Here is a 25,239-nt window from a genome sequence, read left to right on the forward strand (position 1 = left end):
TTAGGGTTTGTGATGTCACAAACTCAGGAAGAAGCTTGTTGTAGTCCCAACCAGCCGTTTGTTGTAGTCCTTAAAAAGTGATTTCTGTAAAATAAAATATCTCCCTTTGCATTGAAGTTTGAGCGTCGTAACTTTGCAGATGTTGTTTATGCTCAAACAGCAACATTACACACTAACTAAAGTTAGAAAAGTGAAATCATAATCAAGGACCCCTTTAAAGTTGATGAAATGGAAGTTGCGATTGTCTTTTCTTCCCTAGTATATATCCGAATGAAACGGCTTCTTGAACAAGAACAAAAGTTGGGCAGGACTTTGTCCATTGGGAATAGATTGGATGGTTGTGGTTTGCTATGGCTCTATTGGTGAGTGACAGGTTGTCCTGCCTTCGCACAAGTCAGAGAAGAGATCACATCATCAGAGAAGAGATGTCGCTGCAAGAGGGAGAGTTATTTTGGTTAAAGATTAGATTGGTCAAAAAATTGTGTGCATGGATAAATCATTTAAAATAAATACTTCAAAAATTCCATAAAGACGAACCGTCAATTTTGATTTCATTGTGACTTTAAATTACTTCCTAAACGATTAATTATACACCAGAAAAGAAGGCAAATAATCATCCACCAAACCTAAGAAGTCTCAGTAAAAAATGAAACGACTCCACTAGTAGTGCAGTTTCTCACCCTTAATTCAATCTGGCAGCGTCATACCTAACAAAAGGTGGCAAAACTGAGACTTACTGAACCCATCCTCCTCTTTCACTGTTCCTACAAGACACGAGTTTCCATTATGTGCATATTATGATAAAATGATTGCTGCAAGCATAATAAACAGGTAATTAGAGATAAGCTATTATATACTAAAAGGAATGTTCAAGGTTTAATATAGGTTACACACTATTGACAGTATGTGACATGCTAACAATTACCACAAACAATCATTTCAATTTGTTGGGACAGAGCATGGCACAATTATTAATATTAGAGATGGTTTAATTTATCAGTATTTTGGATATTTAGTTGTGCGTGGTCTTTTTTTATTTTTACATTTAGATCACCTTTGGAATCATCTAACACACTTCATTTTAAAATAATAATAATAATTTAATACACTGTTAAATGTAACAGAAAATCTCAAAATGAATATACATTCTTCACACTGTACATTACAATGCTGTGATGCTTAAATTCACTTGCACATAAAAAGGCTAATTTTGGTTTATTTATGCAAAAATAGCATAGAATTTTAATATGGGCCATTATCGGTTACACTGTAAAAAATTTGTAACACTGCCCAATCAAAAATTTCAATTGACCGATAACATCTAAATTTTTCAATTGGCCCAAGTGAAAATCTGTACATTTAATTTTAGAATTTACAGAATTTCACTTGGGCCAATTGAAAAATTTAGATGTTATCGGTCAATTGAAATTTTTGATTGGGCAGTGTTACAAATTTTTTACAGTGTATCGGCTATAACAGAATTAGTATCGGTACCAGCAAGAATTTTAATATGGTGAGACTACATGGTATAAATGTTTTGTTATGTCACCGAAAAAAGTGTTTCAACTGGTAAAATCTTAAAACTGCTTTTATTCAACTCAAAAAATATAATTTGACAAGATAATGTTATTCAAACATGTAATTTTTTATTTAAGTTAATCTGAATGCCCATAGATAAAAGTTGTATTTATACTTTAGAGGTCAAATATCAAATTTAGTACAAACTGTTAATAGCATTGTAGAAAAAAAAAAATCTGCTTTAAAATCTCAGAAACACTTGCACTATAGACTTCTAAGTGCATTAGTGTAAACAAACGAACAAATGAAAATAATTTTCTGCGGTAATCAAAGATGTGCACAGAGCTTGAATCCAGAACATTCCCAAGTCACTCACACATGACGTGCTCTTGCATTCAAGCTAGACAGAGCACAACGGAATGCATCCAACAAAACGCAGGGAACTTAAAGTGTTCAGAGATGTTGCAAGTAAGTTAACCCAACTCAATTTTTTTAAAGATATTTAGTATTCGTATTCTGGCTGCTTATATACTTATAGTATATATCTCCCAGCAAATAAGTGACAATTCACCTTTTTTGGACTTCATTTGTTGTCGTATAATTGTGTTTGTATACTTCACATCTCTTTGAACCTAGCTGCACTGAAATAATATGAAACTGCTTTCTAGTGAACAGCGTTTTTTGTCCTGATGCAATCCTCTTGTGAAATCACCTGCCAGATCAGTGACACGGTTTATTAAAACTAGCAAATCATTGAAAGCAGCTCTCGAACAAATTACTGAAGCAGCTCTTTTGCTAAAAGATATCAGATTTTTCCAGTTATTACAGTTTTTCTGCATACAGTGTGAAAGTACTTGACTGACCGTGCAAACAAACACAGCAAAACACTTGAGCACACAAACAACTGACAGGACAGTATTAAGGCTTTGTTCAAACTTAATTCAAAGTCTTTAGTACTGTCACTTCACTATAATTTTACAAGCAATGAAACCTGATTTATTTGTTCAGACAGTGTAGTCAATATCTGGCAATGTATATTTACATGATGCCAAGAGAAATATTAAAGTAGTGCGGAGAGAGAAGAGAGAGGTGACTGAGATGAATTCATAATTCTTGCGGTATAACATAACTGCAATACCTCTTACTGCATGATGTTTCAGTCATTACACAGAATGATACAATTTGTTTGGTAATAATAATCAGATCGGACCACTCAGATTAAAACACATTTCCAAAGATCCAATTTTAATTTTTCTTTTTTTTTCATTTATTTCGGTTTGGTCATTTACAGATTATTCAAACAAATCATTCGAAACCTAAAACCTAATCATAAACTACACATTGATGTGGTTTAAGCCAGGTTCACACTGTACGATTTTGCCCACGATTTGGCCATCTGAGACAAATTTTGAGAATCCTCCAAAAAGATTCCTCTGATCCTAGGCCAAAATCTGAAGTCTTTGATCGCTAGTTTGACATGTTTGTCAACAGCCGATTAATGACCATTGCGAACAAATTTTACCTCCTACAAAATTCTGGCAATGTCAGAAGTTTTGAGGCACAGGCATCAATGGTCAAATCAAAAACCAATAGGAGTGCAGAACCCAATGGTACAATTAGTGAGACAACAAAAAAACACCACTTGCCAGACACACGTTTTTTTTATTCGTGCCTACAGCCGAGCTGATATAGAGCCATATCGCACGCCTACATGTATGATATTGCTTATATATATATATATATACACATTTTTCATTCTAAAATTACCATTTTTAGATTAACTAACCCTTTCAAAGTCCCTGAGAACTGGAAGTTGCAAACGACTTTTCTCCAGTGTTGTGACGTATTTCCAAGTGAAAATAAATATTGACTAGAGGGCAGGGTTTTACTTTAGCGCTCCTCCTCTCCATCCCTCGCTCATTGCAGACCAACGGTTTGAGGAGTGTGGTTAAGCGTTTTCAACCCAAGCGTCAAACTGACGTCATCAGAGTAGGAACGCCATTCCAGACCAGAAGTAACTTTTCAGATTTTGATTAAAGATTACCACGACAAACATTTTTTTTCTGTGTATTAACTTGCAAGGATTAATTGTTCACCAAAAGACTAGTAATATGCGCTAACAAAGTAAATAGGGTCAATTTTGATTTCATGACGACTTTAAGCTAAAAAGAATGATTAAGAGCTTTAAGGTCCCAGTGAAACGAAAGTTGCAACCGACTTTACTTCAGTGTTGTGACGTATTTCAAAGTGAAATGGAATATTGAAAATAGGACGGGTTTTACTTTAGCGCACCTCCTCTCCATCCCTCGCTCATAGCAGACTGACGGTTGGAGGGGAGTGTCGTCAAACTGCCGTCATCAGAGTAGGAACGCCATTCCAGACCGGAAGTAACTTTTCAGATTTTGATTAAAGATTACCACGACAAAAAAAAAATTTCTGTGTATTAACTTGCAAGGATTAATTGTTCACCAAAAGACTAGTAATATGCGCTAACAAAGTAAATAGGGTCAATTTTGCTAAAAAGAATGATTAAGAGCTTTAAGGTCCCAGTGAAACGAAAGTTGCAAACGACTTTACTTCAGTGTTGTGACGTATTTCAAAGTAGGTTTGAAAGTAGTAAGTAAATACAAAGTAGTAAGTAAATACAAAGTAGTAAGTAAATAGCGTGAATTTTGATTTCGTGATGACTTTAAGATGGATGTGGATAGTAGGTCTTTGAAGAACTTGATGAGAAATGTCTGAGAGTTCATACCGAGAACTCAAAAATTGGTAAATCAAAGCGTTTGAGATTGTTGAGATCTCTGTTGAAACTCTAGAGGAGAAACATGGAAAAATCATCAAAAATAATCATTTCAAAATCAAAAGATTTAAAAGGGATTTCATGTGTGATTTGTCTTTCCTACAGGTACGCTCTCCTCCAGTTTGTGGACCGAGTGATCGGTGCTGATTGTTGAGCACACACCTCTTATCATGTTGGAAAACATTGAACTAGAGCAACATTATGAGCAGGCTTTGAGCTCAAAGGTTTACCCGACATCTAATGCCGCGTTCACACTGCACGATTTTCAAAGTAGTTGTCACTGTTCTTTTCACACTGCACGACTATCTGGGGTAACGTTCAGTTGCTGCGGTGTTCACACTGCAAGATGGATCGACGACAGGAGGTTTCACACTGCATGACTTTACAAAAGAAAGAATCACCGACAACTTCTGACTGGTCCGCAAACTACGTTTCACAACCAAACACGCGAGAAGTGAAATGGAAAGGAAATAACGCAAGATCATTTTGCAATGGTCAAGCAAATGTTTCTGCTTTGTTTCTGTTTGAAACAATTGTAAATATATCTATTAAAATACCGATATTCTGGTCTATAACTCCTCCCCGAACATCCCGCTGTCCTGTATCTGGCTCTCTCATTGGCTGTAGGTCATCGCCGATGTAGTTTTCAGTCAGAATTCACACGAAATGCGTCAGGTCCAGATATTTAGCATGCCAAATATCTCACGGGCGTTGGCGATTCTCTCAGATAGCATCTTTGATAAATTCACACTGCGTGATTGTCATTCACGTGAACGAGCACCGATTTGCCTATGATTTCGGGCAATTGTCAGCGATCTCACAAAACCTGCCGGCGAGCGAAAATCGGGCCTAAAATCATTCAGTGTGAACTCGGCATAATCGTCTCTAAGACAAGAGAAGCACTGGGAAACTGCTCACATGTCAAACAAATTCCACATATTTCTATGTGGAATGTCACACAGCAGCCTGCATTATCCAGGTTCTTCTGAGGTGAACGTCAGGCTTCTTGGTCTTAAGAAAAAATAAAAACTCACACAATAATCAAAAGATCCCAGGTAGATTTGAGCTGAGATCAAGAAACATTGCAACAGGCAACAAGTCTTGTATGGATTCATCAAGTGACAAGCAAAGCCGTTCATTGCATAATTTGTTTTGACAAGGTAATTGCATGACAACATGCCCTAATACTTTGATAGAAAAGCTACTGATAAGCAAAAATACAAGTTCATCTGCATGACTAAACATGTTTCCACTATCTGTCTTTGGCAGTTCACTATCTCCCACAGTCCTCTGGGAACACACAGAGACTTTTTTTTTATCACAGCTATCAGAAATCTTTGATCTGTTTAATTACACACTCCACACCTTCTCACTACAAATATCTGAGCTTAGGCTTAACATCAATCATTAGTGTAAACATACTGTAGGTAGAAACATTATCTGTAGTAAGCAGTTTAGTCCACAGGTGGCAGCATTAGTGGATTGTGTTATTGTGTGAATTGAAAGTTACGTCACATTCCAGAACAATACAAATATGAAAGTAAAACGAAATAACTGAATAAAAAAATAGCGTGCACGCATTAAAACTAGCCAAGACTTGCAAGTTGGAAGACAAGTTGATTCAAACTGAGAATTGACCAAATTAAAATGAAACTGACCAAACTGTCTCACTAATAGTAAATGTTTGACATTTGCAGTGACCTAGACGGTATTTAAAGGTGTCATAGTTTCAAAGGCTTTTTCAAAAGATAGATTATGTAGCCTAAGGTACCTTCTTTTGTCCAAATTTCTGTAATGCATTGAAAAAATGAAGTGAAAAAGTTAATCCAAAATGACAGACAAAGCAAAAGAAATGGCATTACTCAATTAACAAATATGTTGGAGACTTACAGGTAACATTCTCAGAACTTTGGCTAATGTTCTGGCAAGGTTCTCTCAAAATTATGAACAGAACATTAGTTCAAAGTTATCTGGTCTTTAATAATGTTGTTAAAACATCAGCACAAAAACATTATTTAAACACTGTTCATACATTGTTATTACAATGTAATAACATTAGTTAGCCTATACATTGTTCATGTTTTATTCTGAAGCGTTTCAGTTTTGGATGTTCGGCTAACATTTTCTTAAATATTAAGAATGTTGTTTAAGAAAGTTTTGAGAACATTCAAAAGTAACGTTGGCATAATGTTTGCAAAATTATCCCATGGAATGTTTCCTTAATGTTCGTATAACCAAGATAATTTTTAAAAAAGAATATATGTTTTGAACGTTCAAAGAACATTCAGAAATATTATTTTCATTGCTTAATGAGAATGTTAGCAAGATGTTTTAGAACACTTTTGGGTAAAAGTTGGGTACATTCCAATTAAAAAATTGTGTATTTATTCATTTATATATATATTTTTAACTTAAATACTTGAAGTCTACGTCCCACTTAGTTTTTCATAATCATATCAATATTTAACTTTTTAATTAAAGGACTATGTACAATAACGTTTGTTTACGCAGCGGTAGAAACTGGTATGGAGAATTGTGAAATTTTGGTAATATAACCCTACCTAGAAGGTTAGCTGCCTTAGACAGTTATGGTTTGAAACAAAGCCATAGTGTTTGTGTACGCAAGGTGTGTAATGCAGAAAGAATCAACAGTATGTTAAACAGCCACAGGGAGTTTGGCAGGAGCGTTAGTTCCCATGCTTCGAAAATGACTTGAATTTTGTTGTATTATTAATACCTGGCATTTGTATTAAGCAAGAATTTCTACAACATTAAACGACAACAGGACTGCAGAATGTATCTGAAGCCGCTCAAATCTAAGCAGGATATCAGAAAATGACATGACGCATCATATATAATCATATCAGACTAAATGGGGTTAGAATTTGATTCCACTGGCTGGCGCTGAGGAGAATCATATGTCATACAAATTGCCCATCTTCACATTACCCCATTTACGTGCATTCATCAATTTACAGTGACTTATTACAGCACTGCATTATTTTTAGGCTTTTATCTCATGACTAGCCAAATTTATACATTACAGTACAGTGAAAGATACTGTGGTTTAATAAAATCTGCATAAAGAAATATTGCACTTTTGGTATTAAACAAGTTAGTTTGAATAATAACTTGAATACATTATATTTTTAATAAAAAAAAATGTTGCCATTGTTTACATTAAATATAAAGTCACCATAAAGCAGAAGTTGTTATAGTCTTTTGTGTCATATCATATTTGGAATTGGTTGGATGGTTGTGGTTTGCTATTGGTCGATATCATGTGAGCGACAGATTGTCCCGCCCTCACACCAGTAAAACACATTATCAGAGAACAGAAGAGATGTCGCTGCAAGAGGGAGGGGAAGTTGTTTTGGTTAAAGATTACAAGAACGCATGGATTTAAAATAAATACAGCAATATTCCATAAAAAAATAAGAATTGCCCATTTTGATTTCATGGTGACTATAATTTTGCTAGTTCTGGTTTTCCAAGCATTTCATTTTCACTTTTGTTGTTGATTTTGCTGTCAGTCACAGTAGATCAATTTCTGTGTGTGTGTGTGCATGTGTAGAGAAATGTCTGATGAATATCTTGCATTGCACTGATTATTGTTGTTGTGCATTGAAGGAAGTGAGGATTGAGTTCACATGCTTGTGTTGTTCGGACAAAGTCCCTTTTCAAGTCATGCAAGCACAGCTGCTAACAACTTAAAATGGGGGAAGAATGAAAACAGTTTGTCAGTGATATGTTTTACATTCATCCCATTTCAAATCAGGAATAAAATCAGACAAAAACAGTATTGTAAATTGTGCAAGTCACGCTATCAAACTGTATTTTTCAGACAGGTCCAACTATTGTGAGTTAGTATTCAAGAGTAAACAAACAGGTCATGCTTATTTAACTGTAAAGCTGGACTTCCAATCATCTGCAAAAAAATAATAATAATAAATTCTACTTTGAGCGGTAAAGCAGAACAGCCTATGATTTTCTTTAATTTTATTAAATGAGCCGTCTCCTATCTTTTGTCTCTTAAAGTGTTCCGGGTGATACAGTAACATCATTCCATAATCTCTAAGATTTACTCAAATAGTCTGTGTGCTACAATTTACATAAGATTATATATATATATATATATATATATATATATATATATAGATGTTTCTTGAACAACAAATCATCATATTAGAATGATTTCTGAAGGATCATGTGACTCTGAAGACTGAAGTAATGATGCTGAAAATTCAGCTTCGTCATCACAGGAATAAATTTAATTTTAAAATATATTAAAATAGAAAACAGTTATTTTAAACTGTAATAATAGTTCACAATAAAACATTTTTACGGTATCTTTGATCAAATGAATCCAGCATTGGACAGCTTTTGACAGGTAGTGTAAATAATTGTGGAAAAAAAATAATGGCTTTATTGTCGACCAGCCCTCTTTCACTGTACAATAGACTATTCTGAAAGAAGAAGAAATGTGACACCATGTTTGAGTTTCAACAATGATGTTGTGATACTGAGGTCCTCGGTTCAGGCTTAACACGTGACCTCATGATGTACAGTAACCTCTGACATCAGCGGTGACAGCAAGTAATTGAGCATTTATAATGTTGTTGATGATGTCACTGTGGTAAGTGGTGATGTCACTGTGTACACTGCCCATGATGGGGATGGGGGGGGGGGGGTCTGTTATCCATAAAAGTGTCCTTAGAAAAACACACACACATTGGGTTTTTATGTTTTATGGGGACTTTCCATAGACATAATCATTTATATACTGTCCCTAACCATAATCCTACCCCCAAACATATCCATCTCAGAAAACATAACTTAGTATGATTTATAAGCCGTTTACCTCACGGGGAACAAAAAAAATGTCCCCACAAGGACAAGGATTACATAACGTAGAGTTTAACAGAACCACACACACACACACATACAGTAATCCTGTCTGAGATATGGTAAGGCCACACATACAGGCTTTTTTAATTTTGAGAAGGATCAAACAGATTATTAAAAGCAAAGCAAACAATCACCTGACCTCACTGGAGGTGTGTCTGGTAAGTAATGTGCCTTCTAGACATGAACTCATATGACCGTACATGTAGGCTCAACTCCAGGACGCACCTCTGTCCCCTGAGGTCACATCAACCACAGACGCTTCATCCCTTTGGCTTTCACTATCAACAATCTAATCTTCTTATTATGGCCACACCTCTGAGGCCGGCTCACACTGAAGCATGAAGATTTATGGGAAAGCAGATTAGACTCGACAACTGGAAAGTTATATTGCACACACTTTTCAACACTTCAAAGTGTCTGGCCATTTTTGGCAAGTTTCTTTCTAGGCTAATCTTGAAAGTCACACATAACTGTCTACCGGAAACAAAGCATAATCATTTCCAATCATTGTCATTTATTACTCACCCTCATGTTGTTCCAAACCAGTAAGACTTGTGTTCATCTTCAGAACACAAATGAAGATCTTTTTTATGAAATCTGAGAGCTTCCCTTCATTGACCGTCCACACAACTACCACTTTTTGACGCTTCAAAAAGTTCATAAAGAGATCGTAAAACTAGTCCATATGAATTGAGCGATTAAGTCCAAATTTTCAGAGACACGATCGCTTTATATGATGAACAGAATTTAGGCTTTTATTCACATATAAACGTTGATCAGCAAACATAAACAGAAGCTCAACTGAACCTGGTTGACACACAAGAACACCTCTTGATGAAGCTCAAACGTGCTCTTTATGAACTTTTTGAAGCGTCAAAGTGGTAGTTGTGTAGCTGTCAGTTGAGGGAAAGAAATCTCTCAGATTTCCTCCAAAAACTCTTCATTTGTGTTCCGAAGATGAACGAAACTCTTACATGTTTGGAACGACATGAGGGTGAGTAAATCAAGACAGAAGTTTCATTTTTGGGGGAACTATCCCTTTAATGAAGACATAAATGAAGAACATAATAGTTAGTGCTGAAGTATTACTGATAACACAAAAACACTTCAACACTATGGAAGGTTGTTTCCGCCACACAATAAAAAAATTAAAAAGTAATTGCTACATTTTATCTCACAACTCTTACTTTTTTCCTAGCAATTGCAAGTTTATATCTCACAATTTAGACTGTATAAATCACAATTAGAATGTAACAATTTAACTTTAAGGCTAATTAACAATGGTACTGATTGTCAAATGGTGTGACGTGCAAACTTCTACTGAATATTAATTATACATCATGTATCCAAAAAAATTATATTATGAACATTAAAAGGCAGATCTAGGCCAAAACGTAATCAGTTAAATAATTTAAAAGTTAAAATATAATAATTAAACATTTAAAAAAATGCATATACTTTTTTAATTAAGGTGGAAATCAGGTTTTAAAAAAATAATACGCTATTTCTCCAACCTTTTCAAATCTTTTAAATAATTTTTATTAAATTTTTTACTTTAATGTAAAAAAGGTGTGACATTAGACGTTTCTTGATGCATGGACATACCAACATGCAAATGATCAAAAAAGTAAAAATGCATCAACACACTGGTTGTATTTGTACTTGATATATTTGTTGTGAATTCCAGTGAAAGTGCCTGAGGTATGAGGACGGCAGGACGCTGCTGTGTCATTAACACACATCTGCCAGTAAAGCTCCTCCTCATTCTGCCTGCATGAACCTGCCCTTCCCAGCATTCCCAGTGATCAAAGTCAACACTTGATTAAGACTTTCTGGAAGAATGATAACGCAAATATTACATTTAGATCCAAAACCACCGCACAATAGAAGAATAATTTGCAGACTTATGAAAACAAACGGTGCTCAGCTGAATGAAAGTGTTTTTGATCTGTTTATCTGAGGGGTTGCGTAAGTGCTTGTGTTGCTGAAGTATTTATATAACACACTTATCAAAGCTGACATTTGGCTTATTAGTACTGGCTAACTGCACTGCACAGTGCACGACTTACGTGGGAAATTCAATTACAAAACAATGTCCTCAGCTCTCCATTGCCATGAATATGTCAATCAACAAAATAACCTCTCTATGTTCTTGCCAGATACACAGGGCCTTCTAAAGAGAACAAACCTTGTGAGGCAAATTTGATAGTAGCAACACAATAGCGGTATTTCAGCACAAAACATTGAAATGACAATTCTTGCCAAAACAAAATTAAAATGTTTGGAATAACTATCAATTCAGTTCATGTTATAATATATTTACATATAATATATATAATAACAGATTATAATAATATAACAATAACAGTTAAAATACTGTTTCAATAAATTGATAGCTAAATAGAAAACAATATATCTGGTCTTAAAGGTGCAGTAAGCGATTTCTGAGAAACGCCCAAACAAACACACCTTTTGCTTCACTGCTCCAGCCCCAAAATAACAAATAACATGCTATGCAACACATGCAATGACTGGCACATCAGACAACAATAGGGCTGTCACTTTTGTGAAAAAAATCCTGTTCGATTTTTGAGACATAAGTGTTCATTGAATCGAATGTAAAATCGATTTTCCATGTCTAAAGACGTTTCCATTTTAAACGCCAAATATAGGCAAATCCACGGACTACTAACAGGCATTAGGACGAACGTGAAGAGGGTGCGCCGCGCTTGAGGCGCACAAGTCAGCAATATTTCTGATGATTTATTGGCGTGAAGTTTCGTGCACAACGACAAACAGGAGTGCAACATTATTGAAAAACAATAAGCAGAGTGGACTGCCATAACATCAATGAAAAACATTACTGCAGGCTTCAACATGGCTGTGTTTACGAATAGAAATGTCAAACAAATTTCACCTACGTAGGCGATTGTAGACCGTAGCCCGAATCTGCATCTCTATGCATGAGACTGTCTGAATACCGGCAGAATTCACATTTTTGTAGTAAAAAGAGACACATTATGTTGCTGTGTGACGCGTGTTCGCTGCGGGCGTATCGTGACGAGCTGGACGCTCCGAGAGAAGGCCGTTAAAATCGATTCCCTATTTTCGTTTTCGAAACTTGTGTTGTTTGGTCCGATCGATTGTGCAATTGATTTTCGAACGTAAAGTGACAGCCCTAGACAACAATAACAACAACAGCATAGCCTATATTGGTTCTGCGAAACAGCAAAAAACAACAACAACGTATCGGCAGAAACAAAGCAACCTCAGCGTCTGTTTTCAGCAGGCTTCCTGTTCTTATATTCCTCCGATATTTCCTCTTTGGTAATATCTCAGCCATCTCTCTATTAGACTTTCTACAAATGTCCTCTCTTCTCCCCCATCATAGCGGATATGCTGATTGGCTACAAGAGTGTTGTGGTGCTTGGTGGATCGATCCGATCCACTTTGTTTTTCTCCTATTTACACAGCCAGGACTATGTACAAACAAACACAATAATCTTTTTCAGCGCACACACACAGAACAGACATCTAGAAAATATCCACTAAATTGTTTGTTTAGGTGTTGATTTAAATTTTCAACAGCGTTTCCCAGAAATCGCTTACTGCGCCTTTAATGTTTAACATCGACTGAAATTTGTTCTTGCTATTTTAAACAATTATTAGTAGTAGTAGTAGTACATTTTATAATACTAGTGCTGCACGATTAATCATATCGCAATCGCGATGTCAAGCCTACGTGATTATATGACGCAAAATGCTGCGATTTTATATTAATTTATATTAACAAATTAGCGCTGTTACCGCAATTAACGCAGCATCTGTTCATTTTTGGCATCCTTTGGCTAGAGTTACATGATCCCGCTCTTATTCATGCAAATGCTTTTAAACCATTCATGCGCGATCAGACAAAAAAGAACGCGCTGCCTGTGAATGTCCTGACAGAAAGACTCGTGCTAATATCGTTCGTGCGCACAAAACAGCATGCCAGAATACAGTTCTCTTCCGAGCTTGAACGAACAATAACTTTTTGTCGAGTATCTTCATAACATAAGAGTAGTCTTTTATGACGAACGTGAAGAGTTGTGACTTGTGAGAGAATGAGGTGTGTGAGATCTGCGTCTCTGACAGCAGCGACTTGTCTTAAAGGGACAGTACACAGTAGCCACTAATTATATCTGTCGCTAAAGTTAATCAAAGAACAGAGGGAACAGAGAAAAACACTCACTGCTCTTGACTAAAGAACTTTTTTCTTTAGGCAGATTATCACTAATCTGTGTGTGCATTTATTTTCCTTGAGAACCAAGCAAGTTGACTCATGAAACCATTTTTTTATTATATCGCATATCGCAATCGCAATATTGACCTCTATTATCGCAATATGACATTTTCCCCAAATCGTGCAGCCCTATATAATACTGATGATACTACTACTGCTCTGTGTTGCTTTCACCCTATGAATTACATAAGTCACCAAAATCAGAATGTGAAAACATGGAAAGCTCAATGCTTCAACGCTGATCTAAGCGGACGTGCCAAACTGCCTTCCTCTCCACAAGCACGAGCCCTGATCCTGTTCTTTATGAGACTCCAGGCACAAATGAACCCATCATGTCACAGACACATTGGCTGTCAGATCTGCTCTCATCCCAGACCTCCTGGCCCAGTCGGATTGTTCCTAAGACAGGAACGCTGATTGGTGTAAATAAGTGCTAAAGACTCTGAGCCGTGTGACGGGACTCTCTTCAGCTCAAAGAAGATTAGATCACAGCCTTGGATACCTGATCTTATTGCCCTGCATGTCTTGGGAGCAGAGAAGCGTTTAACAGTGTGTGTGTGTGAGCGTGTTTAAGACTTACACAGTTGAGTGATACTTCCAGGTCAAGTCCCTCCTTTTATAAAAAAAGAAAGACCAAACAGAAGGGAGAGATAAGAGAGTTTGCTTTCAGGATAAACAGGATTCCAGCACACAAACCTGTTCACAACAGTAATGGGAAGGAGGCACCTGAAAAGCTGTTGATCCTGGACACAATAAGGCCACATACACCAGCACTAAACCTCAGTACTCAATGAGGCAACAGAGTTACCTGCAAATATCTGTGCAATTAAACTGGATAAATGTAGGTAGCTAGCTATAAACACGTTAAAAGATTTAACATGTCAAAACTTTAAATAACATGCTAAGCAAGATTCAAGTTGATCCAGGCTGATACAATGTGTGCTGCAGAGGAAATATAGGATTTGCCGTGTCATCTCTTTATTCAATGTTTTTAAGAAAAGAAAAAAAAATAGATATCATAATATTTGTCCATTTAATATTACCGAATTCTGAAATCTTTGCTTATGATTTCTCATGCACTGACTGGCAGATGCCATAAGAACGTGCACAGTCCCAAATTTGCACCGTCCTTGTGACATTAAAAAGGACCTATTGTGTTTTTTTTTGTGTTTTTTTTACATTTTCAACTTTGTTTGAGCATGAAAAATGTTTGCAAAGTTACAAAGCAAAAGATATCCACTCCAAAGGGAGTTATTCTCTATATCAGTGCGCACTGTTTCTAAACTCCCTGAAATGCCTCAATTGTAGTCTTTATTACGAGAATAAACATGTCAAAATATTCCTCATTTAAATAATTCCCACACAAGGCTTATGCAAAAAAAAAGGGGTGATGCCTGGTTGAGTTGCATTAGTAGTGTATTTAAACTTGCGGTTATGGTAAAGGGCGTGATATTTCCAAAACACGCTCGAAGCGGTTGACCAATCACAACACTGTTCCAGCTAACCAATCAGAGCACTTTGTGTTTTTTTGGGAGGAGAGGCTTCATAGAGACAGGAACTAAACAGAGTGTTACAGACAGACTGGGAAGAGAGGTGCTGCAACAATATATGTGAAAAATAAGGTTTTTTGAACAATATCAAGACTTTGTAAAAGGGCATAATATGGCTACTTTAAAGATCAGCCAAATAATACAAAGACACTAAATAATGCAAAAAGAGTAAATAAAAATATATCAAATAAATTTAATATAATCAATAATTAACAATAATAATCATTTACTATTTAAGCAATATTTACTGAAAAAAATATTTAGTCAAAATAAACAGATATTGTGAATGGCTATCAACGGAGAAATATGCTTTTTTCATCAGATGTAGTTACAGCATCTATCAGCAGTGGCTAACAGGGCCATTCTAACCAGACTAGCCTTGACTCCTTAACATACACATACTTGCACAAAGTATGTTTCAGACCTAAACGTAGGTGTATTATCCTACTGTATATCTTGTGAATATTGAATACTCACCTAACCCTTACTCTAACCCTAACCTCTTAGTTTCTCATCCAAAACAAGTGTGAGACATCAACAGCACTTTGAGAATGTTGTCCCAATCTGTGGCTTGAGCAATGATGCAACCATTATTATTCCCTAGAGCGAGTTATGACAGAAACACATTCCATAAGAGGTGTTTTTACTTATGTTGGTTACATAGAAAACATCAATGGGAATAACCCCAAAGAAACTTGTGTTTTTGCTATGTGTGGCAATCAGCCAAATGTTTAAGCCATCCTAAAGTGAGATTATATCAGGGATCAGATGTCAGGCAAACACTTTCTTCATGGATGTTGAAAGACAAATTAGACACAGGTACACATTCACAAGGGAATGTCAAGAATTCTTCTAATTTCCCCTAAGGCTTTTGTTTGAAAAAAATTATGCAACTTTTTTAAATAAGCTTTGTCAGACATTTGTTACAGCATCAGTTTACTGCATATCTAATGACAGAATTTTCATCATGAAACAAGAGATTCATCATTCACACGAACTTTAAAGTCTCAGGGGATTCTTCAAGTCAATAATTTAGGCGTCAGTGGTTCAAGCTGACAAAGGTAGGTTAGGAGCCTCTGGCCTAAAAAACAACATCAGCTAAAAAATGCTTGAAAATTCAATTGTTCCAAAATAACTACAATATATCCGCCGTGTGCATTGCACCTGACGTGACATGACTCTGATCAATGGTCAATGATCTGCCTGACAACAACCTTTATCTATACTCTATGTCTATACTCTACTTACTATGATATATTTAGCAGCATAACCTTGAGTGTATTATTGGTTAATTAAACCAAACAGCTGTTGTAGGCCTAAACTTTACACATTTAGCCACTATGAGTGTGAAAAACCTAATTGCACAATAAATGGCACGTATAATCAGTAAAATCTATCTGTTATGTTTGCAGATGCTATGAGCTCAAATATCAGTAGGCCTTCACAACATTTAAATGCTCTTGCTTGAATGCCTGGGGCACACTATGGAAGACAGTCCCCAGGGTAACCAACACAACAGCCTGATTTCTCCATGGCAACCGAAGCACCATAGGGATATAAAAATGTGAGCAGAAAACACAAAACTAAAGAATAAAGACTATTTGTGTGAGAGACTTCCATACAGGGCCTAAAATTAACACTCGCCAAAGGTGTCAATCACCAGTTGGCCGGTAACATTTTTATGAATTCTAATAATGCAATGTTGAGATAACATTTATGTAAACAAATGTGAATGACGCTTGGGACATTGACGGGGCAATGCTGCATCGTCACAAAACTTTAAGCCTTGACAATTTAAAGGGATACTCCACTTTTTTTGGAAATAGGCTCATTTTACAACTCCCCCAAAGTTAAACAGTTGAGTTTTACCATTTTCTACTCCATTCAGCCGAACTCCGGGTCTGGCGGTACCACTTTTAGCATAGCTTAGCATAGATCATTGAATCGGACAAGACCATTAGCATCTCTCTCAAAAAAATGGCCAAAGAGTTTCGATATTTTTCCTATTTAAAACTTGACTCTTCTGTAGTTACATCGTGTACTAAGACCGACGGAAAATGAAAAGTTGGGATTTTCTAGGCTGATATGGCTAGGAACTATACTCTCATTCCTGCGTAATAATCAAGAAACTTTGCTGCCGTACCATGAGTGCAGCAGGCGTAATGATATGACGCAGCGCCTGAAAATAGTCCCCAGCTCGGTAACTTCCAACGTGACCGGGACTAAGTTTGTCTAACCTATTAGACCTATTTTCAGGCGCTGCGTCATATCATTACGCCTGCTGCACTCATGGTACGGCAGCAAAGTTTCTTGATTATTACGCAGATCGGCTGAATGGATTCGAAAACGGTAAAACTCAACTGTTTAACTTTGGGGGAGTTGTAAAATGAGCCTATTTCCAAAAAAAAGTGGAGTATCCCTTTAAATATTCACTTGGGACTGGGAACTGTGTGGGAACCGAAGCGCGCAACCAGAAAGCCAGGTCTCATACTGCATGCAAATACTGAAATTAGCTCTGTTTCACGTCTTCTTGCAAATAATATTAAAGATTTAAAAAAAAATGAAAAATATTTATGGCTGGTAAATTTTCGTAAGTCACTTCAAACTCACTGAACTTTTCATAAGTTTAATCATTATGTTTGCGACGCATATTTGAATTGACATTCGAGTGGCCCGACTGGACTGGGAGCAAAAACACTAGAACACAGTCAGGGCCGCTTACCGTGAGAGCAGGAAGAAAAAAACAAAGACAACTAAACAGGAAACAGTATAAGAGACATACAGCTTATCTCACAGTTCGCTCACATAAATAACAACCACAACTCAGAAAGAAACCGAATGTGGCACATCAGCGCCTAAAGAAGTGCAGATCTAAACATCATTCAGAATGGCTGCTCTTTCTCTTTTAAAATTTATAGCCTCTGCTCTTGGTCCGTTTCCTCATTGATGGCACAAAAGACATTTTTTAGCCCCTCAAATGGTTGCATAGCAAAAGTCTAAAAGTGTCATCATGGCACTGTGGTCCTCCGGACACAGTTTACCACCTTATATCATACTTTCCCCCGAGGGACGTGTCTTAGTTGTTAGGTCATTTGTTTGTAACAAACTAAATGGTGCTCAGCACCTGGACCAACTGCAGGACACACTGACTGAGAAAATACAGCAACGGATTCATAAGAGACTTTGGAATCCACATATCCTTTCATGAAACTGTTATTTTTCCTGAATATTTAAATTGATGATGAGTCGCAGCTTGTGTGGCTTATTGTTCCAGCACTGCCACATCACCGGAACAACATTCCATGTACACCGCATAATGCTTCTTATAAACAAACACAAAAATACTTCTAATTGCTGAAAGCAATTACTGAGTGATTACTTCTCTTGCTGAAAATACCACATGAAGATCTCCCTGTGACCAGTGCTGTGAACTGTACAGATTCAACAAGATTACAGTTGCTTTGAAAAACTTTGATATCACATTTTTCAACTTTATGACTCATGTGGTGTAACCATCAAGTAAAAAGTAATAACATATTTTCTGTACATGAGTGTGCACATCTTAATCATCTTAAAGAGGACCTATTATGTTTTTTTTTACATTTGCTACTTTCTTTAGTGTGTAATGTTGCTGTTTGAGCATTTTTTTGTGCCTCATTGTTTTTAAACGGTCAAATACATACAAAATGATGTCAAAATGTCCGTCTTGCAGAGTATTTGGAACATAAATAGTTCAGAGAAAACGCATGTGGTGTAACAATATAGTGGATCTGTGCATATGCTCTTAAAGGTACAATATGTAAGAATTTTGCATTAAAATATCCCATAATCTCAAGGCCAGTGTTATATATTTTGTTAAGTTGATTACTTACAATATCCCAAATGTTTCCAACTATTTTTAAATCGTGAGAAAATTGCGATTTTAACCAAGGAAACGGGGCGTTAGAGCAGGGGGGAGCTGGGAGTCGCCAGTCAATTGCGTCATATCCGCGTTATCCTCGGTTTCCGCTCCTACTGCGTGGAGTCCTGGACAAATGCGGAAGTTGTAGTTGTAGCGTCTATCAAGCAACAAACGTTAGCTTGTTTCTTGCAGTCGTTATGGAACACAATTATTCTTTACCGATTGCAGCTGGTTCTGTCGACAAAGCATGCTTAATTTTATATTTTCCAAATGTAGCATTCGGTAATAGTTATGTTTATGTAAGGGAAGTATTATTGCTTTAGATTTGTGTTTAGTTTATTGACATTGTTTATCACGTCTGGTGTTTATGACCATGTAAATAAATATAGCATGTGTTATACATAAAGATTAATCAGTATTTTGGCAAATGATGTGGGTATGTTCGAATGTACTTTTACAACAATTGTTTAGAACACGTAAAACTGCACAGCGTTATCACAACAATGAATTCGACATATACAGTAACATCTACGATAACCAATTTAGTATTAAACCTTACTTTTCTTGCGGTTAATTCATTTTAATGAAATAAAAGTGTGATGAGGTTCAAGAGTCAGGGAGGAAGAAGACAGGCGTGACTGGGACTCGTACTTTATTAAAATAAAGCAAAACAAACAAAAGTCGCGCACAACGCGCATTCACCGTGGCAACCGCGACGGCACAAAACAGTTCAAAAATGAGAGCTCGGATCCACCGGTTTTCTTTCTCTGCGTCCAATTTTCTCTTCAGTCTCTCTCTCGTTCCAGCGCACGGCTTATAAGCGGTCTCTCCACGCGGATCACTGCAATAAGACACAGGTGTTCGTCATTTGCACTTGACCTACTTGCGGGACGCTCGTCTCTTCTCTCTCCCATTACAGACCGCGCTGAACCACGCCCCCCTCGCCACAAAAAGCATGTCATTATAAAAATAAAACTTAACCTCATCCATGAACATGATTTCTCGATTCCCGTCTGACTGATTTACATCCACGGTGGAGTTTAAAACGACAGTTCCCATCATTCCACGCTCCTTCACATCGTCATCAAGCTACGCCATTGTTGTTGTTTGGAATGTAGCGCCCTCTAGCGGCAAAAATTCTTGCATATTGTACCTTTAACTCGTCCCCACCATTGATGAGTTATCTCGTTGTTTGTGAGAAAAAGCAACGATTGACGAGTTTTTACGGTGTTTTCACTGTTATACACTAGGGGGTTATGACGTTATGACACATCTTCTGAAAGAGTACAGTATCTTCCGATTAATGTATTCTTGAATAAATTAATGAATAGGTTTTATTACATTAAACATATGAAATACGTGTTATATTTAAAAGTTGGCCTAGCCTTAATGGCGTGAATTTTATGAAAAACCCTCAGGAGACAATTAATGAAGAATGAGTTGTGTCTGCATCTGCCACATTCTCCACAGAAACTAAAATCAGGAAACGGAGCAAAGACATACATGTGCTGACAGTAATTTGCATAGTGCAACTATATTGCAACACTTTTCTCCATTTTATCATCGTTTGATGAATTACTGCTCCCATTATCAATAGAAAATGTACAAAAACATCTCTTTAATAAAGTTCTGTTCACCACCTGCTTTCCACCGATAATAGCATGACGTTAATTACAGCAGGCAAATATTGCTGACTTTTTTTCTAAGTCACAATCTATTATGAGCCTAATTTACATAAAAATAAAGTGAGTTTGAAACCATGGTGCAAAAATGTCTTTCAATCCATGTCTGTTTCAGTATACTCCTCTAAAGTTCTTTCTAACTGCATTAACAAGCCCCTTAACTCTGCTCCATAAACTTTTATGGATACTATAACAGTGACCCAAGTTACCTAGATGTTAGCAGACACAATAGATTACTAGGGTCCAAAGGTAAACCTCTGCTGTGAAACAATGCTCAGGAAGAATTCTCCGAGCATTCTGGACTTTTCTAAATGTGTACGTTTAGACTTGTGGACATACGCACATTTAGTTTCAGCCTGAGGCTGCTCACATGCCACAGACAGAAAGTTGACTTTCCAATGCTATGAAAACCATCTATTCTGTCTCCATTTACAACATGCAAAGAGTCATTTTTGTCAAACAAATGGATTTCAAAACATTGCAACGTTTTGGTATTTTAATATACCATCTCAAATGCACTCTTGTGCCAAGAGCTGTTTGTTTGACACTCTTGGCAGACTAATATTGCAACAAAGAAAAAAATAAATGCTTCTAGCACATTGCATGAATAATAAGGCCTGGTTTCAAAAACAGGGCTTAGATTAAGCCAGGATCAGGCCTTAGTTCAATTAGGTCATTTAAGTAGCTTTTATAAGTGTGCCTTAGAAAAATATTGAGACAAATCAATAGCAACTGGCATATTTTAAGAAATGTCCGTGCAACTTGCAAGTTGCATTTTAGTCACAAGGCTTAAGCCATGTCTGTGAAACCAGTGGAAAGGGTGTGTTCACACTTGTGCGATCTGGTGTGATTGCTCTGTTAGTGCGGTTCAATTGAATAAGTGTGAACGCTGCCATCTGAACCATGGTGCGCAACTTTCAAACAAACACTGGTGCAAGTTCGACTGAAATATGAATGTAACAAACTAAAAACAGAACGTGATGTCACAAGATGCGACCCTAAAAAGCACAAAATACTCAAGCATACCTGTTTTGTTTTTTTATATAGTGGCGATGTTGCCCATCACAGTACGGTACAGGCATCGGAAACACTGTCTCCTTGCAGCAGATCTTCAGTTGTGTGCAACAGAGGGATTCATGTTGCTGTTTTGACTCCTTCGCACATTTTATAAGCTCTTCACAAGTTCTCAGCTAGTAAAAATACCATCATATGTAAGCACAACGAGCGCATTTAGCCAGGCACACCGCATTGTTTTGAATGTTCTGTAAGTTCAGTTACAAAAGTATGACTTATTTTGAATCTTTAGCTTTGGTCTTAAATTGACAGAGTGAATGCTAAGTGAACCAAATGTATCTGTTACAAGGTGGTTGCAGCAGAGATGAAACATTATCTAAGTGCAACAGCTTTATTCAAAAACAAACTCATAACAGAATCTCATGAACATGACCAGAACAACACATAGAACTGATCAAGAACTGAAAGAAACACAAGTCTTAAATAGACAGCGAACAGAGGAACTAATGAGACTAATTAATGAGACACACCTGAACTGAAACTCAAATCACATCAGTAACCATGGAAACAACTGAACTAATTAACAGATTAACCAAACACAGACAAGAACAGAAATCAAAACAAACTGACAACATGACAGTATCAGGCCCCGTTTACACGTACATTTCCCTTCGGTTGTGCCCCTCGTTTACACGCAAATGGAGAATTCGCCTCTGAAACCGATTCTTTCTAAAACCTCCGGCCAGAGTGGAGATTTTGGATAACTCTGCGCGTTTGCATGTAAACTGTGAAAAACTGAGTATTAGGCAGTCGACGTCACAGTATGCGACAGAACTTCAAAGTCAAAGGTGCGACCTATATTTTCGGGATTCTGATTGGCTAACACGGGCTTGAGCTTCTCGTTACACTGCCACCTACAGGTTTGGCATGCTCTTGAGGGCATATACACGGGTTTGTGTAAACAAACACTTTTCTGAAAACGGAGAGGGTGAAATGTCCGTTTATGAAAATAACCGGCCACGTGTAAACGTAGCCTCAATTTCTTGATTCTTTCTATTATTTATTCATCGATTAGCTTGGTTTGATTAGGACCAGTTTGGACACAGATTTAACCAATCATCATAAGACGTATGAAATGACATTTTGTCTTGATTTTTGCAGTACTGCTGGAACGAGATCTCTTGACCAACTTCACGATGCAAAGGTCGGTCAGCTGGGCAGCTGAAGCCATCCGGACCTAAGACAGATCATGACATGTAGGGGTCAGGGGTGGCCTTTCCTTTTTTTGCCCCATTGCTCGGGGTCGCCGCTAAAAGAGGGTTTCATTCACCATCTCTGTATCATTGCCAGCTGAGTCAGTCAAACAAACCAACAGCGCCAGTGAGTCACGAGCCAGCACTTGTAACGTTTGCATCATCAACGCATCACTGGATCATTTGTTTGTCTCCAGGAGAACCGTGGAGAATAGACAACTTGAATGTGCTGCATTCAGATAGCATAATAACTGTATCACTGTTGTTGTGGCGGCAATGAAAAGTGGACAAGTGCCAAATGCAAATGCACACAAAAGAATCATATAAAGCCCAGAAGCCCCATAGAGGCAAGCAGGCATTTGTCAGGAATGACAGACAGACTCCTAACCGAGGAACAGACACACTCTGTCGTTCAAGTTTACTCCATACATGGGATGGAAACAGTAAATGCATGTCGTTCAGCCTCTCTCTAGTTTCAGGGGCAGGATTTCTCTACCCAATCCGCTCCGGACATCTGAATAACCTGCATTTCCGTGTTCCACCTCATAGTTTGCCAACACTGTAATAATAAACCATTAACTTTGTACTGCCGCTACAGAACATGTCTTTCCCACATATCAGACATGTTGTATGCACAAGCATCCACTTTAAACACTATAAAGTCACGTGATCTAGTTATCAATCACAAAGTTTCAAGTATTTCTTCCGACACTATTGATTAGAAAATATTAATAAATGAATGCTTTTAGGCAGCATTAAACTGATAGCGACAATGAAGACATTTATAATGTTACAAAATATTTCTATTTCAAATACATTCATCAAAGAATCATGAAAAATGTTTATTACGGTTTCCACAAAAATATGAAGCAGCACAACTGTTTTCAACATTGATATAATAATAATTTTTTCTTGAGCAGCAAAATCAGCATATTAGAATGATTTCTGAAGGATCATGTGACTCTGAGGACTGGAGTAATGATGCTGAAAATTCCGCTTTGCCATCACAGAAATAAATTACATTTTAAAATGTATTCAAATAGAAAACAGTTATTTCATATTGTAATAATATTTCACAATATTACTGTTTTTGTTGTATTTTTTATCAAATAAATTCAGCCTTGGTGAGCAAAACCTTTAATAACTGAATGGCAGTGTCCATTATTTTGTATGCCAACGTACCTTACAAGACTTTTCACTTAGTTACCTTTTATTAATAACTTTCATTAATACAATGAACAGATATTTGTATAAGTAGGCCTAATAATATTTAAGCTATATTCAAATGGAAATTTCATGAAACTCCATTTTTGAATGTGCATAATTTGTTTGCTAATGACTTATTAATCAAAATGAATTGATGCATTAATTCAATTATTAATGAAAGTGAAAGTGTTGGCTCATTTATTAGTAGTAGTTAACCTTGTTGTTAGTAATAACAATATAATTAAGAACATAGTAGAGATTTGAGGGATCTTTTGACAAAAAAAATGCAATATGTAGTAAAACACCTTAGCAACCAAATAGCAACACACAGATCCACTCTGAATACCTTAGCAACTGCCCAGCAACCGTCTATGGACCACTCAATACACCTTAGTAACTACCTAACCTAGGAAAACAACTGGAAACCACTTCTTCACCAATGCTGAACTCGCTGTCAGTGAGTTTCGAATGAAAGGAGCATTCAGTTCTACAGAAAATGTAAAAATAGAAATAATGATTATTGTATGATTATGAGCTCACAGCTCACACACATGTTGGTCAATGTGTGTTGATGTGGTAAAAACATTCTTAACTGTCATATAAAGCAAGCATGACATCAAAAACATCAATTCAGATCAAACGTGTTCAAAATCGAAACGGTCAAGGGAAGCTCGCTCGTCAGAGAATTCCCGCGAAATAGACAAACGCGCTCACCTTTTTAAAGATACACTTCACATTTATTCAGCTCAGCCAAAAATGCATGCTTGGAAATATATTTATAAAGACTTTAACCAAACAAAAATATCAAAAACGAACACTGTAGATAACACTCTAGAGCGTGACTTTCACAGCTGTCACGCAGTCTAAAGTAGCAGAAGTCCTCAGCACATCTGTATTAAAATCTCTCTTTTAGTGACAGAAAGTGAGAGAGTGAAGAGAAGAGGTCAGAAGTGATGTCCTCTCACCTGTGCAGGATCGCTTTCACCTGTGCCGACGGTGGCCATGTTGAAGTAGATCCCTGAGAAACTGTACACTTTGAAATATCTGCCCCAATGTGCAGCAACTTCCTGCTCTGTCCATTGGCTCTGTTCCTGAAAAATATGAATGCCAGCATGCAATAACTCT

At 36.9% G+C, this 25,239-nt stretch overlaps 1 protein-coding gene across 1 annotated transcript in view; it reads right to left on the minus strand.

The window, feature by feature from the left end:
• Positions 1-25,182, minus strand: part of ank3b (ankyrin 3b) — a 170,765-nt gene extending 145,583 nt beyond the window's left edge. The window contains exon 1 of the mRNA XM_084433634.1: positions 25,080-25,182. Within this exon, the coding sequence (XP_084289760.1) occupies positions 25,080-25,118 (39 nt within the window). The 5' untranslated portion in view covers positions 25,119-25,182. The remainder of the gene's footprint in view (positions 1-25,079) is intronic.
• Between the last annotated feature and the right edge of the window lie 57 nt (positions 25,183-25,239).

The sequence above is a fragment of the Rutilus rutilus genome (assembly GCF_951802725.1).
Source record: "Rutilus rutilus genome assembly, chromosome: 16".
In the NCBI taxonomy this organism is placed as follows: Eukaryota; Metazoa; Chordata; class Actinopteri; order Cypriniformes; family Leuciscidae; genus Rutilus; species Rutilus rutilus.